The sequence below is a fragment of the Podarcis muralis genome, chromosome 2, assembly GCF_964188315.1.
Source record: "Podarcis muralis chromosome 2, rPodMur119.hap1.1, whole genome shotgun sequence".
In the NCBI taxonomy this organism is placed as follows: domain Eukaryota; kingdom Metazoa; phylum Chordata; class Lepidosauria; order Squamata; family Lacertidae; genus Podarcis; species Podarcis muralis.
Genome location: NC_135656.1, coordinates 118,824,454 through 118,839,893, shown reverse-complemented (window position 1 = coordinate 118,839,893; position 15,440 = coordinate 118,824,454). Strand labels below are relative to the sequence as shown.

The 15,440-nt window shown below is 43.2% G+C and overlaps 1 protein-coding gene across 1 annotated transcript; it reads right to left on the bottom strand.

Moving 5' to 3' along the window:
* Positions 1 to 2,278: 2,278 nt before the first annotated feature.
* Positions 2,279 to 11,334, bottom strand: LOC114591125 (vomeronasal type-2 receptor 26-like). Its single transcript, XM_077923607.1, has 6 exons — positions 11,135 to 11,334; positions 8,697 to 8,994; positions 7,106 to 7,897; positions 5,376 to 5,603; positions 4,059 to 4,185; positions 2,279 to 3,183 (listed from the first exon to the last, which is right to left on the bottom strand). The coding sequence occupies exons 1-6, from the start codon at positions 11,332 to 11,334 to the stop codon at positions 2,279 to 2,281; spliced, it is 2,550 nt and encodes an 849-aa protein (XP_077779733.1).
* Between the last annotated feature and the right edge of the window lie 4,106 nt (positions 11,335 to 15,440).

Below are 15,440 nucleotides of genomic sequence, written 5' to 3'. Positions count from 1 at the left end.
AAGTTGTGGCCATTTTCGCCCATTAACCTAAATCCTGGTGTCCGGTGTCTTTATTTACTCCATCTGTGGGAGGGGGCGGGAATCGCCACGCAATCTTATTTTCTGTCACATAATGTTTAAAGGAGGCATGGCTGCAAATCCAAATTTGGGTTTCAAAGAACCAGTGATACTTATTTTGTTAGAGGAGGATTTTCCACTGATGGCAGATGAACAGAAGACTGTGACACCATGAGACCGGTGTAAAACCAAATCGAATAAAGGTTTTATTTCAAAACAACAAACAGCAAAGCTTGTGGGTGTTTTTCCTGGAGGCAAAGTTCCAACTGCAGCTTTTCTCCTTTTGCAGTCATGGCCAGCTGCATCCAATCAGCCCAGAGCTCACAAAAACTTTTCTTAAAGGTATAAACATCTTTATTGTTTCAGTGCAGAATGACTCCCAACATATTTGTGTGGTAGTTAGACTGTTGGTAGTCAGACTTTCACCCCTTCTTCTAAAAGGCCTTTCTCTTTATGTGCTGCTTAAGAAGAGAAGAAGAGTTTGGATTTGATATCCCGCTTTATCACTACCTGAAGGAGTCTCAAAGCGGCCAACATTCTCCTTTCCCTTCCTCCCCCACAACAAACACTCTGTGAGGTGAGTGGGGCTGAGAGACTTCAGAGAAGTGTGACTAGCCCAAGGTCACCCAGCAGCTACATGTGGAGGAGCGGAGACGCGAACCTAGTTCCCCAGATTACGAGACTACCGCTCCTAACCATTACACCACACTACAGCAAGCCTATTTAAACCGATGTGCTTTGCTCTTCTCACTCTCAAAAGGGTTATATGAAGAGAGAACCATTTTCTCTGCATTCATAGTTCCGATTTTCCCCTCACACACTGCATTGTGCTTTGAAACAGATTTTTCAAATTATCCCATTATCCTATTCTGTTTGTGCCTTTTGCTGTGTATTTGCCTACTATTAGACATTTTTCTCAGCCCTCGAACACCTTGGAGCCCATCAGAATTGTTAAGACAATTATTAGTATTACTTTTATCGTTGATTAGATTTCTATGATGCCCCCCCTCAAAAGGACCCCCATTTCCTTCCTTGTCATGTTGCAGCTTGGAATGTAACTGATTGTTCTGTGAATAATATCTCATGCATGAATTTCTCACAAGAAAATTCAGTTTATTTTTCTGCATCTGAGGTGATCCTTATCCCAAGACACTTTACAGTGCTGCTTCATTTAATGATATTTTCTTCTCATGTTGTAATTAAAATCCAGCCATTATAACTCAATTTTACATTAAAAAAGTAAAAAATTGTCCAGTAGCACCTTAGAGACCAAATGAGTTTGTTCTTGGTATAAGCTTATGTGTGCATGCACACTTCTTCAGATACACTGAAACAGAAGTCTTCTTACCATAACGTTTGTGAAGGAAAATACAGATATTAATTCTATCTAAAATGAAGAGCAAACCAAACCTCAAAGTTCAACATGTTTTAAATGGAGTTTTGCAATAGGGAATAAATTATTCCTACCATGTTTATTCCCCACTCCAATAGCCCTCCTATTGTGATAGATATATATATATATGTAAAAGTTAAAGGTACCCCTGCCCATACGGGCCAGTCGTGTCCGACTCTAGGGCTGTGCGCCCATCTCACTTAAGAGGCCTGGGGCCAGCGCTGTCCGGAGACACTTCCGGGTCACGTGGCCAGTGTGACGAAGGTGCTCTGGCGAGCCAGCACCAGCGCAGCACACGGAAACGCCGTTTACCTTCCCGCTATAAAGCGGTACCTATTTATCTACTTGCACTTGGGGGTGCTTTCGAACTGCTAGGTGGGGAGGAGCTGGGACCGAAAGACGAGAGCTCAACCCGCCGCAGGGATTCTAACTGCCGACCATGCGATCGGCAAGCCCTAGGCACTGAGGTTTTACCCACAGCGCCACCCGCGTCCATATATATATCTGTAAATAATGTGTCTGTGCCCTCTGTTAACTGTTCTTGAATCAAAAGATTTCACTACTGAATTCCACTTTTTTATTCTCTTTGTTTTAGCAGTCCTGATCAATTTTCATATTAAATAAATATGCCAAAGAGTATGAATTTTAAGAGGAAGGCACTCAACTTTCCAAGTTAAAATAGCACAATTAAAAATAAAATTTAAACATTTAGACACTTCTTAAAGGTTTGAAAAGTAACGATCAGAAATCTAAGAAGCTACATTTGCAAGGCAAGTATGTCTTTTTCATCATTGCTGTGCAGGACAACAGTTGTCAAAAATCAGTAATTTAAGAACCAGCTTTTGTTGTCAGATGCTCCTTTGTATTCAGGTCAGGTCTCAACACAACAATGTAGCACTTGGGAATGAAGATGCAGCCCAGGAGCCCAGCACTGGAGGCCAAGATAGAGAAGATCTGCACAGCCACCATGTATTTCCCCTTGGTGCTCAGGTAGGTGGGCACAAAGGAGACCCAAACGCTGCAGAAGACCAGCATGCTGAAGGTGATCAGCTTGGCTTCATTGAAGGCCCCAGGCAGCTTCCTAGCTAAGAAAGCCACTGTGAAGCAGATGGAGGCCAGGAAGCCCATGTAGCCAAGGGCAGCGTAAAACATGGCAATAGACCCTTCATTGCACTGTAGGATGATCTCTCTGGGCTGGGAGCTCATGTCAGACTCTGGGAAGGGTGGAGAGATTCCCAGCCAGATGATGCAGATGGCAACTTGGACACTGGAACAGGAAATGACAATGGAGTTGGCCAGACTCTTCCCCAGCCATCTCCTCATCGTGTTTCCTGGTTTTGTGGCCAGGAAGGCCAGCACCACAGTGATGGTTTTTGCCAACACAGAAGAGATGGCAACTGAGAAGATGATGCTGAAGGCCATTTGTCGGAGAAGACAGGTGGCTTTCCTTGGCCTGCCAATGAAGAGGAAGGAGGACAGAAAGGAAAGCAGGAGGGAAACAAGGAGGATATAGGAGAGGTTCCGATTGTTGGCTTTGACTATGGGAGTTTCTCGAAATATAATTAATATTCCAAGCACAACACACATTGTTAAGGATAAGAATAGGGCAAAGGAAGCTAGGAAGATCCCTAAAGCTTCTTCATATGCCAGGAAGGTGATAGTCTTGGGGAGACATTGATCTCTGTCCTTGTTTGGATGCTGATCTTCTGGACACCTGGTGCAATGCTCTGCATCTGGAAAGAACACAAGGAATATCAAGTTTACTGTACTGCTTTTCATTAAGAAGAAGAAGAAGAGTTTGGATTTGATATCCCGCCTTTCACTCCCTTTAAGGAGTCTCAAAGCGGCTAACATTCTCCTTTCCCTTCCTCCCCCACAACAAACACTCTGTGAGGTGAGTGGGGCTGAGAGACTTCAGAGAAGTGTGACTGGCCCAAGGTCACCCAGCAGCTGCATGTGGAGGAGCGGAGACAGGAACCCGGTTCCCCAGATTACAAGACTACTGCTCTTAACCACTACACCACACTGGCTCTCCAAAGTGGTCTCCAATGAAAGAAAGCATAACTATATTCAATAAAAATCATTGCATATAACCAGGGAGAGCATTTATTGGTATTAATATTACGGGACAATGAAAACCTGAGGCAACTGGTATATTGTCAATTGGTGGTAAAAACAATGGGGAGAGGATTCCGCATACTAAGGGAATCACAATGCAAGAGGACCTCACTAATATTTCTGACAGGAATAAAATAATGATAAACCATGGCGACCCATTTCCTCAAAGGATGTCAATGTTAGGATTAGGGTCCTAAAATATTTGTGTCTGATAATCACCCCAGAGTTCATGGTGCCTCTTGTGCCAAGTTTGACTAACAGCCAAAGTGCTGTCAAATTCACACGTCTCAGGATTTTCTCCCACTCTGTGTAGGCTTCTAATTGTCATTCAATGTGTCAATACAGCATATATGTACACCCAATGGGGAAAATGCCCAGTTGTATTGTAGCAGTGCATCAGTTAAAAAACTCCCCTTTAATAGACTCTGGACACAAGAAAGGTCCTTTGTCCTCTTCCCCAAGGGCAGGTCTTTTTTCTGGTGTCACCCACCTTCCTGAGTGGCCATTGTTCCTTCCACACAGGGAACGCAGTCATAGCAGCAGAGCAGCATTCCTTTCTGAACTACCTTGAAGAATCCAGGCTGGCAACTTTCCACACACTTGGAAGTAGGCAGGGGCTGAGCATAAAGGGACATCAAGGGAAACGTGTTAAGGCTGATGTGTTAAGGATGATAGCAATGTATTACTTAATTAATTATCTTTGGCCACATTTATATACTGCTTGATTGCAGGAAAACCTCTCATGAGAATGTTTCCCTGTTTGCTCCAAGCCCTAATTCCTTCTGCTTCCCTTCCCCTGTTGCTCAGCTCTGTTTCAGTTTCCCCTCTTGTACATGATAAAGTGTCATGATCACTGTATTTATCTGGGGAAGCTGATGAGGGCCATAGTGACCCAAGTGGAACCTTCTGTTGGTTTGGCCAAATTTTCAAAGTGGGCATGATTGAGAACCACAGCTTTCAAACCTACTGCCACCCAGTAGGTTGTCCCATCAGCTATTTTCCGCTACATTATATTTCATAATAAGATTGAGTTAAAAAAACCCACCATATTTAAACAAACATATTTGATCAGGAGGGAGGCATCACAAAGCCTTTTAGCATCACAGTATTCTTGCAGAAGACATACAGGAGCACCGTAAAACCATTTTAGGAAATAATGCTTTTTTTTTAAAAAAAGGGGTGGTAGGTGCCACATAGAATTTGGGGGAAGGAGGTCCTGATATTAGCTGCCCCTGGTAGAAATAATAATTAACTGGTAAAGTGGTTCCTCTCCCTACCACCTGTGTTTGAACAGGAGCTGGGACAATATTTCCTAAAAATATTTTTTCATTCACTAAAAGGGTTAGAAAAGGATCTAAGTGCAAAAGTTGAGGGATGGTTAAATTTCCTTGGAAGCGTTCAGATTAGGTGGCCATCTCTTCTAGCAAACAAATCTTTCAACATTTTTCTGGAAGTTGTTCCATAGAACATGGATTTACAGGAGCATTTCAGGAAATATTGCCAGCACTGAGGCTGCTATAAGCCACATTCTCCTACATATTTTAGATTTCTTATGATTTAAATATGGCAGGGGATGGGGAAAACCAGTGGCTACGTCTTCTAGTTACCAAAAGAAGCAAACCACCTTGAAACTGCACTCCCATAGTAGCTGATTCACACATATACAGAATTTCACAGGGACCCACAGGGATCTTCAAGAAATGCAGACAGCATTTGAAGGCAGTGCAACACAAAACATGGCAACATGATTGGAACTTATCGGATGGGAAATCTAATAAAATAAGTTATTTCCCGTTATTTCCACCACCTGGTTGTGCCATTTGGGGGACACAGTGGCATTATGGTCGATGTTGCACTTTAGGTCCAGGGATCTCTGTCTCTTGATGCTCCCAATCCTCTCTCTAAGGATGGACTGATTGGGAAACACCACCCAGTTCACAATGTCCAAGTCAGCTGCCAGGTCCCCCTTCTCATCCAAATACACTCCGTCCATTGAAGAATTATAAAATTGGGCGTCTCCCAGGAAAGGGTGGAGCTAGAATGGCAGAGAAAAGAGCCACATATAGAACAGGGAAAACAACACTGACTATTAAACTCTGAACATTTCATGCTTGGATGTGTTCTCATTTGGGATTGGCAACAGCGTGTCAGGGATTGGTTGGGCAGTTTGAGGAACTGTGGGAAGCACCAGGCAGCAAACCCTCAAGGGAATCCCCATGGGAGGAAGGCTCAGAGCCAGGGCATTGGTGATGGGATACTGAAGAAGATTTTGATGAGGGGCTGGAATGTGAAGGGGCAACAGGGTTTAGTGAGCATGGGGAGTTGGTGACGGGAGCAGTTCATACACTGAGACTGAAGCAGAAGAGAGGGGTCCGGAGGCTGCTGGAGAACCCAAGGACTGTTTGGGAATGATAGGGACAGAGGTATCTAAATTGTACAGAAACTGATTTATGTCTGCAACTACAGCAGCTACTCTCCTAAAAAAGAAATGAAGCAGAAGTCCCTGCAAAGGAAGAATGGATACAAAATATAATGGAATATGCAGAAATGGTGAAAGTTACCAGAAGAATAAGAAATCATGATAACAAACTTTTTATAAAAGAACTTTGAAATGGTTTATTGAATATTTTCAGATTAATTGCAAACATCTAAAAACATTGACAGGATTATTGTAATAACCTGCAGTTTCATAAGAATATATATTTAAAGTAGATAATTAAATGAGCAAATTTAATGAATTTGGATATGCAGATGATATAAAAAAGTAAATTTAAGGAACCGGAGAAAGAGGGGGGAGGAAGTCCAACTTTGCAATATTAAAATGATTGTAAAACTAATGAAATGTATAAATTAGAAAAGTATAAATAAAACTATAAAAAGAAGAAAAGACTCAGTGTTGCTGAGTCATATGCTGTTTTCTTGAATAAATAGTTAAGTACTGCCTGCCTCTGTGTTCTGAGCTGCATGTGACTCCAGCCTGGCACCAAAAGTTGTATAATGAAGGTGCCAGACAAACCTCCCTGGAGACAGCATTCTCCAAACAGGGAGCTACTGCAGAAAATGCACATTCTTGTGTTGCCACCCTCCAGACTCCTCATGAAGGAGGCACATGAAGAAAGTCCTCAGACGATGACTGCAGTTATTATTTGCTCTGTCTAAAAAAAAAAATTCAAGATACAGTATATAAAAATTTACTTTAATGTATATTAATGGGATCAGAAAACAAATACGCCACAAATATGACGAATGTCCCCATATATATATTGTAATGAGAAGACGAGTTACTCAGGCACTTAATACAGGCTCCAGCAACACACTTCAAGGCAAAGAGGAGGTTCAGCCAGTGATGGGAAGTGTTACCAGAGAAACTACCATCTGAGAGGAGGTAAATGGATCCAATTCAGGGCACTTCACAAAGGGGTTTTCAAAACTTCACCTCCCCAATACATTCCTAGACAATCTTCAAGGCAACCATTCAGGAATTGTACAACTGATTGTTGTGTTTGGCAATGATGTCTGTGATGGGAAAGGAAATACCTGCCATGGCTGTAGCCTTTGAACTTCCAGACTGTCCTTCAACCTCCACTTAGATCTGGAGGAATACACAGCATTTAAGGAACGGGCCACAGCTTGGACAGTGTTGTAAATCCTGTAGCTGTTTAGAGAGAAGAGTCTTTCCAGATGGTCTTGGGGCAGCATCTCCAATTCCTCTCTTTCTCTGCATCTTGTCCAGCTTTTCACTGACAATGTGTGCTCTGTATAGGAACAAGTAAAAGCTTCCTCCCAAAACTGCTGAAGTGCAAAGTAAAAGGCATCAATATTATCATATTTTGCCCATTTATTTGTCCCAATAGAGAATGAAAGAATACTGTGGAAATGACTGTGGGTTAATTCTACACTCAAATCCCACATCGATGTTGTGATCAAGACTTCCCCTGCAGTGGATTTGCCCTGCATTTCAAATATCATTTCTGCAAGTTTTATTCCCACCAGGAAATAAGTAGTTTCTACATAATAAAAAAATACATGGACTTGTCCCCACCTTTCTAATTGAGGAATTTTGAGTCTCAAACTTAATCCATTCAATTGTGGAATGCTAACTGAGATGGCAACACAAATTCCACTCTCTAATAGCACAGGTGTCAATGTCTTCATGAACTTCTCTCCGTTTTCAGTATCTGGAGCAATGAGACCAATGAACGTCCATCTGAAGTGATGGAGCAACTTGACAATCGCTGGGTAAACGGCCTCTTCTTTGGGGACCGTCCGATAGAAAAAGGGGAACTGCCTCTTGTCATTCAGAACATGGGAGCCAAAAGCATAGCTGACCTGGCAAGAAAAGAAGAACTGTTGGCTTGCAATATTTGGGATCAAAGCCGAAATAATTCTTACCCCCAATAACATATATCTGTTTTGTAAAGACATACTTTTTTGCCCAAACTTTCCTTGGCACATAAGACTCGATCCCATTTTTATGTTTATGTATTCCCTCAGTTCCTGTTTTCATCTTTTTAAATATAAGCCTCAGAGCCTAGGGCTTGCCGATCGAAAGGTCGGCGGTTCGAATCCCCGCGGCGGGGTGCGCTCCCATCGTTCGGTCCCAGCGCCTGCCAACCTAGCAGTTCGAAAGCACTCCCGGGTGCAAGTAGATAAATAGGGACCGCTTACTAGCGGGAAGGTAAACGGCGTTTCCGTGTGCGGCTCTGGCTCGCCAGAGCAGCGATGTCACGCTGGCCACGTGACCCGGAAGTGTCTCCGGACAGTGCTGGCCCCCGGCCTCTTGAGTGAGATGGGCGCACAACCCTAGAGTCTGTCAAGACTGGCCCGTACGGGCAGGGGTACCTTTACCTTTACCTTTTACAATTGAAGTTCCCTTCCTTCCCATTTTATATGCACAGGCATACACACACACACACCCACACACACACACACACCCCAACATTTGACACAAATGGAAGGGAGGAAAGACAGGTTGTATCAACAAGAGCACAGCAATTCATCTGACCATTCCTTATCTCCTTTCTTCAATCCCTTGACTTCCTATGTCTTCCTCATTCTGAGTTGACACTACCCAACACTTACATGGCTGAGAACCTCAGTCAGATGATCCCACCATCTCCATTCCTACCTGTGGCATTTTATAGATGCTCAACATGCTTGAAATCTGGATGGAGTTCTCAGAGTCAGAGTCAGCCCCTTCAATAACAGCAATCAAGTTATTCTGTCCTCCGCAGTTGTAGTTTGGAACATTCGCCTGTCTAGAAGAGACCAGGTCTACCAAAGCTTCATACGTCATCCTTCCATGAAAAAAGGTCTCATAGATATTGTAGCCCAGAGTGATGTTGGGCAAGAGCCTGGGATTCTGGTTAATCTCTTGAATGGCAAAGAAGAAGGACAGGGGTAGCCAGTACCTTGTTCTTCCTTTCCTGCAAAAATGCACATATCAGATCCTATCCTCCAGCATTCAGTGAATATATCACTTCCAACTCTTGCTTTTTTTGGACAAGCTTCTAAGGATAATATAAAGTCCTGGATCCAACTTCTAGAATTTAATCATGCCAACACTAATCCAGATTCAGAAGTTTTCAGCCAATCCCCACTTTATGATGCCTGAGTGGTGGGAAAGCCTTGTTCAATCACTACCCATTATCGCTTGGAAAACAAAACTAAAGTAGAGGGAATTTTTCCTGATGGAATTAGACATGCAGAGACTTTCAAAGAACCATAGGAGATAAAAGGTTTTTAGGAAAAGAGGGTACCTTCTCTCATATGTGGTGGTCTTGTTGGGTGGTAAAAGCTTACTGTGAAATGATATATAATGAGTTAAAGAAAATGTTTTAAAAAACCTTTGTTAAAAAACCAGAAGCTTTTCCGTTTGGTATAATAGGTGAAGAGATACTGTAAGAAGATAAAAGACTCTTTATGTCTGCAACGACTGCAGCAAGAATGCTTCTAGCCCATAGATGGAAGGAGGGAGAAGTGCTGACCAGAGAAGAATGCCATACTAAATTGATGGAGTACGCAGAAATGGCGAGACTGACGGGAAAGATCAGAAAGCAGGAAGATCAAGTATTTCTTAAAAGAATGGAATCAATTTTCAATAAAATTAAAAGACCACTGTAAGCAGTTAAAATCATTGGCAGGGATACGATGGCACTGGTAATGTGAAACGAACTTTGGTAACTATGGATACATAACAGATAGATAATGGTAAAAGAGGCAGAAAGAGATAAAAGAATACATTTTCTTTGACTATGGAACCCATGGGAGGAGGGAAGGAGGGACGAAGGTTTGAAAGAACCTATTATTTTAATGTTTTGAAATGTTGTAAGTTAAAATGTATAAAATTATGTAAAACCAATAAAAATTCATTTTAAAAAGGAAAGGATTTTTAAAAGGCTTTTTAAATGACATGGAACATCTATTGCTCTCTCTTCCCCCCTTGTGCTCTTGATGTTCTCTGTGGGGTCCTCTGAGTGTGTAGTTCTCTTCGCTTGATTTGAAATCAGTGATAACAACTAATAATGTATTAGTTAATGTAATGTATTTAGATAATGTAAATCCTAGGGTTCATCACAGCTTTAGACACAAATAACCCGACCCTAGAATTTCCAGGTTAATAAAACAAAATCATTAAGTTTTAAAAAGCAAAAATGTGCCATGTCTGTGTCTGAGTGATGTCCTTTCACAGCAGCCTTGCCCTTCATAGCATTCATATTGTTGCTTAAGATGCACCCAAGTTTTCTTCACTGAACGGAAATTACTGGAATTTTGCTACTTTTTTTGAACAAATTGTATATATATATATATATATATATATATAGGCTGAGGTTTAGTAGAAGTCTGACAGCATTAGCCCTCTGACTGATCCTGCTCCACCATTCATTTTTGGAGGTAGGGACCCAGGTCCTTCAATATCCCCTTTGAAACCCAAGAGCTTTCTGACCATTTCCTCAAACTGTTTCCAGAACTACAATTTGCAGTTTCCTGGCAGAAATTCTGTTGGTGGTGGTGGAGGAAACTCAGCTCCTTTCCCTTCCACAGGAGCCCATCCATGGACAGAGCTCTGCTTAGCAAAAGCAGCAGGGGTGGGCAAGTCTGCCACAGAAATGAAGGTGAACTTTCTGTAGTTTCCCCATTTCCATGGTTTCCTATTTTTACTTTGCAGTGTCATAAGATTGGAGGGTTCCTTTGGAACATACCTTTTGAAACCTTCCCTACCTGGGGAATGCAAATAATCAGTACAAATGCGCAATAGAAAGTAAATAGAAAAATAATCAGACTGAATGCTCAGTAAAGAGGAAATCTAGAAGATATTTACAATGGTTTCCATCAGATATTTCAGGCTACCATGTTCCTGAAGTTTGTAGTGGATTTGGTCGCAATTTAGGGTCATGGACAGCGAAGAGCAGCAATGCAGAAGGTGCCCTGGCCTTTTCCACTTGCGAAGCCAAGAATGAAGCCCTTTAGCCACAGGCCTCTGAGTAGGAGAGAGCCTGGGAATTGGGACTCATGCATTTGGTAGCTAAAGGAACATCTCTAACCCCATCCCATAAAATGACTTACTGTCTAAAGCTGGTAGAAGGAGACTCCTTGAAAGTGTGTGGAATAAATATAGCCATTGTGGCAGAGATGACCCCACCAATGAGGTGGTCTCCTGGTCTGGAATAAAAGAATGGGTCTAGCTCATCTCTCTCCAGAGTCAAGGGGCATTTCACCTTCATTCCACATTCCACATAAGGCAGAAGCAGCAGTAGCAATCCCATTCTGGAACAGCTCCCTTCCTTGTGACTGCTCATCTCACAGAATTACTTGATGAAGCCAAACTCTTTTGCTTTCCTAATGTGGATGGAGCTTCAGATTTGAAGGGGATAGAAGTCAACCTCACACCTTCATTGTCCAATTCACCTGATCTAAATTCCTACCCAAACTCTCATTGGAACAAAAGGCATTTATACCCAAGTCTTTGCCAAATGCAAGATGTTGCCTCATATTGCTCTTGATTCTCATGTTTACTTCAGTGCACTCAACTGCGCTTCGTGGAGAAGTCTCTGGAGCTCAGTTGAGAAGATAGAAGAAAATCACTATGATTTTGATAATTACAAAGGAAAGAAACAGCAGCTCTACAACACCCTAAACAGTTTATGAATATTCATGTGCAGGGGTAGTAGTTGGGGAAAACATGTTTGTGAAAACTCCCAGTTCTAGCTACCAATTCTGAGATGCCAGACCCTCCTCACTTGAACTCAAGGGCACCAACTGCAGGGGATGCTGGGAGCCCAGGCAACCACATTTATTTTTTCTGTGGGTGTCCGGCCACGACCTCCTACTGCTGCTGTTGCACGACGGCCACTGCCAGGCTCTACCAGCTTACCACTGGCACTCCATTGCCCCATTAGAAACTGGGCTGGGCCCTGGGCCTGCACCAGAGCCTGCTTGATGTCATAATGTTGTGGCGTTGCCTGCGCACGCTGGGCACCCACAGTACAGGGCCCAAGTCGCCACCACTGCTTGAACCGCTTGCCCAGACCAGGCCCACCCCGATTGCCCAACTCCCTTACACTTGAAATTTTCCTGGTGGGAGTGTTTCCTTCTCATAGTGAAGTTGGAAAAAAGTTCATTCCAACTCAGTATATCTTTTGAGCAGACGAGTATGCTCCCGTGACTTCAGTCCCTTATTCTCTCTAACCAGATCAGCTTTTCTCTGTGTAAACTCCACTCAAAAAGCAGCTCCTCAAGGCTTGGGCCAGAAGAGAAGGGGGAGGAAGAGCAAGAAGGGTAGCTGGTTGTCACGGTCCAGGTTACGGGCAGTCAGAGTCCTGGCTTGGTACATCAGGATGGGGTTGAGGTCGGGAATCAGGAATCAGCAGTCCAGGGACAGCAGTCCAGGGGTCAGGAAGCCAAGGGCCCATGAATCAGGAAACCAGGAGTCAGGAAGCCAAAGCACAGATCGGTGGGTAGCGTGTTGCTGTGGCAAAGAGCCAGAGGGAACTGCTGGTCTTATATACCCTTCCCGGCCCTTGCCACCAGGTGCTACAAGTCTTCTGTCAAGCCTCACCTGTGTTGCCATGCCTTGCCCTTCCACGTCAAACTCAGGAAGGTCCCAATCCTGCGAGGCCCTACAAGTCACAGGGCCTGGCTCCTGCATGCACTCATGACACTGGTGAAAGCAAACAAGGTGGGAAGAGATTGCTGAATTAATTTTGAATTCCAAACATGGCTGAAAGTGAAGCATGATGTGGGGAAGGTCACATTCCAAGTCTGCACACTGGAAAGTTTGGAAGTCAATGCATGCAACTTTTTGAAAAACAAGCTTTGGATATGTCCAACGGCTTAGCCAAACTTACCTCTTGCCCCATGCTATCTGGGTACACATGTGTGCACTAAAGCTCAAGGTGCTTTTTGTTGTTGTTTATTGTTAAATATGCCTTTGCATTCAGATCAGACATCAGCACAAGAATGTTGCACTTGGGAAAGAAAATGCAGCCCAGAAGCCCAGCACTGGAAGCCAAGATAGAAGATCTGCACGGACACCATGTATTTCCCCTTTGTGCTCAGGTAGGAGGGCACAAAGGAGACCCAAACGCTGCAGAAGACTAGCATGCTGAAGGTGATCTGCTTGGCTTCATTGAAGGCCCCAGGCAGCTTCCTGGCTAGGAAAGCCACTGTGAAGCAGATGGAGGCCAAGAAGCCCATGTAGCCAAGGACACCATAAAACATGGCAATAGACCCTTCATTGCATTACAGGATGATCTCTCCGGGCTGGGAATGCATGTCAGACTCTGGGAAGGGTGGAGAGATTCCCAGCCAGATGGTGCAGATGGCAACTTGGACAATGGAACAGGAAATGACAATGGAGTCGGCCAGACTCTTCCCCAGCCATCTCCTCATTGTGTTTCCTGGCTTTGTGGCCAGGAAGGCCAGCACCACAGTGATGGTTTTGGCCAACAGAGGTGAGACAGCAATTGTAAAGATCCTACATCTATTCTATGGTAAGCAGAACCAGATCCATTGAGTAACTGAGCTTGTAGGGAAGGGAGGGTGAATGTTCGGACATGGTTGTTGGTGTTAGAACTGGTGTATTAGTTGCAAATGCTTTTTAATGATATTTTGGAGGGCATGTATTTTCTTGTTGTTGTTAAAGTTATTTAGTTTGATGTAAACTACTGGCTAAATCTTGACTCAACATTTTTCTGATGCAGGATCTTCTGTGCACCAGATTTCTCTCCCTAGAGCCCCAGCACAGTGCAATGAATGACTCTGTGCTGCTATTTATTCATAGGTTTGGACATTTACAAAAAATACCGCTTGAGTTTGGGGAGAATACATCACTATGATTCTGGTAATTAAGGAAAACAAGGTTCACACTACTTTGGTGGCATTCGTGGAACATTAAAAGAGTATGTTGCCATTTAAAGGTCAAGCTGACCCATGTAAAGACCAGGGAGCCATTTCTGTGCATTCTTGTTCTCATGTTTTCCTCCAGGTCTGCACCTGTGCTTTGAGCCACACAGAGACTCAGGTGATGCATCTCCCCCTTATAATTATTCTTATTCTTGCCAAATCACCAGGGATTTAGACAAATCAGCCAAACATCAGAATCAAGGCTAAAGTGAGGTAATTTATTACACTGTGCCTGAAAAGTTTCTTGCAGATGAACCACTTTTCTTGTCCAATTCTCAGGGCTCTGATTAATCATGAGATTGTAGGAGCACCTGAGGGCCAGCCATTGAGTTTTTAATATACTTCTTCAGGTGTTTCTGAGTGAGCCAACTTTTGTTAGTGTGTCAACAGATCTCTCTTCGCTGTTGATGCAATAACAAAGTCTATTGTTTCAAGGACTTTTCTTTATTCTCCTTCTGATTCCCCTTGAGCCCTTATCTAAGTTTTCTCTCCTATAAGCCCACCTTCCAGGTTCTGTGGCACAGTAGTCATGGCTTTTCCCACAAGACCTTTCTTCCAAATTGCCCCAACAGTTTCAGCTGGTAAGAAGTACAGAATATACACCCTACACCACAAATGAGAAGTGATTGGTTCCTCTCTTCATTTTCACTGGAAGCCCTGACCATACTTTGGACCATGTTTATCTACAGGATTCCCCAAACTGAATATTTTAGGGTCTCACAACAAACATTTGGGGGAGCAGATTGTGGCCACTCTAAGCAACTGTTTCACTCAAAGCAACTAGAACCGCCTCCCTCAGGAGGTTGTGGACCCTCCTTCCTTGGATGTTTTGTAAGCAGAGGTTGGATGGCCATCTGTTGTGGATGATTTAGCTGAGATTCCTTCATTGCAGAGGTTGGATTCTATAATTCTATTACTGTATGATCCCCCTGCAATCCTGCAATCCTAAACAATGGATTAGAGTTTCCCCTAACATCAAATGTGACCCCTGAACTCCTATTTTTGTTCAACTGCGCAATGAATGTGAAGATTGTATTTGGGGTAGGTTGTGTGATACCTCTCATTGTTCTTGATCATAAAGTTCAGAGTTTCCCTGGCCTTCTGTGTGGCCCCTTCTACTTCCCTTTCCATGTAGGGGCCCAATCACCCTGTTTTTAGTGCTGGTTGTGACCATTCTGTGTGACCATTGCATTAATCCTGAACACAAAGAATGGGTTTTGATTTTCACTGATCTTTCATGCAGGCCCTGCACCCTCATTTTGGTTCAAGATCTCGTTTAACATAAAGGTTGATTTTGGTGGGTTGTGATGCATTTAAGTGACTCACCATAACTGATCTGAAGTAATGGGTTTAGGCTTCCTCCTAACCTTACATGTGGGCTCTGAAAATGCATTTTTGATATAAAGGCCCAGTGAAACTAAATATTTTTGGGGTGTCATGTAACTTCTCTATGAGCCCCATAATTGTA

What these genes read in the sequence shown, in the direction of transcription:
- LOC114591125 (XM_077923607.1), bottom strand. Translation starts at nt 11,334, where the DNA reads ATGGGATTGCTACTGCTGCTTCTGCCTTATGTGGAATGTGGAATGAAG. An exon ending in CCTTCTACCAGCTTTAGACA is followed by an intron (nt 8,995 to 11,134) that starts GTAAGTCATTTT and finishes GCATTTTTGCAG; the next exon opens with GAAAGGAAGAACAAGGTACT. An exon ending in AAAGGCTACAGCCATGGCAG is followed by an intron (nt 5,604 to 7,105) that starts GTATTTCCTTTC and finishes CTGCCATTCTAG; the next exon opens with CTCCACCCTTTCCTGGGAGA.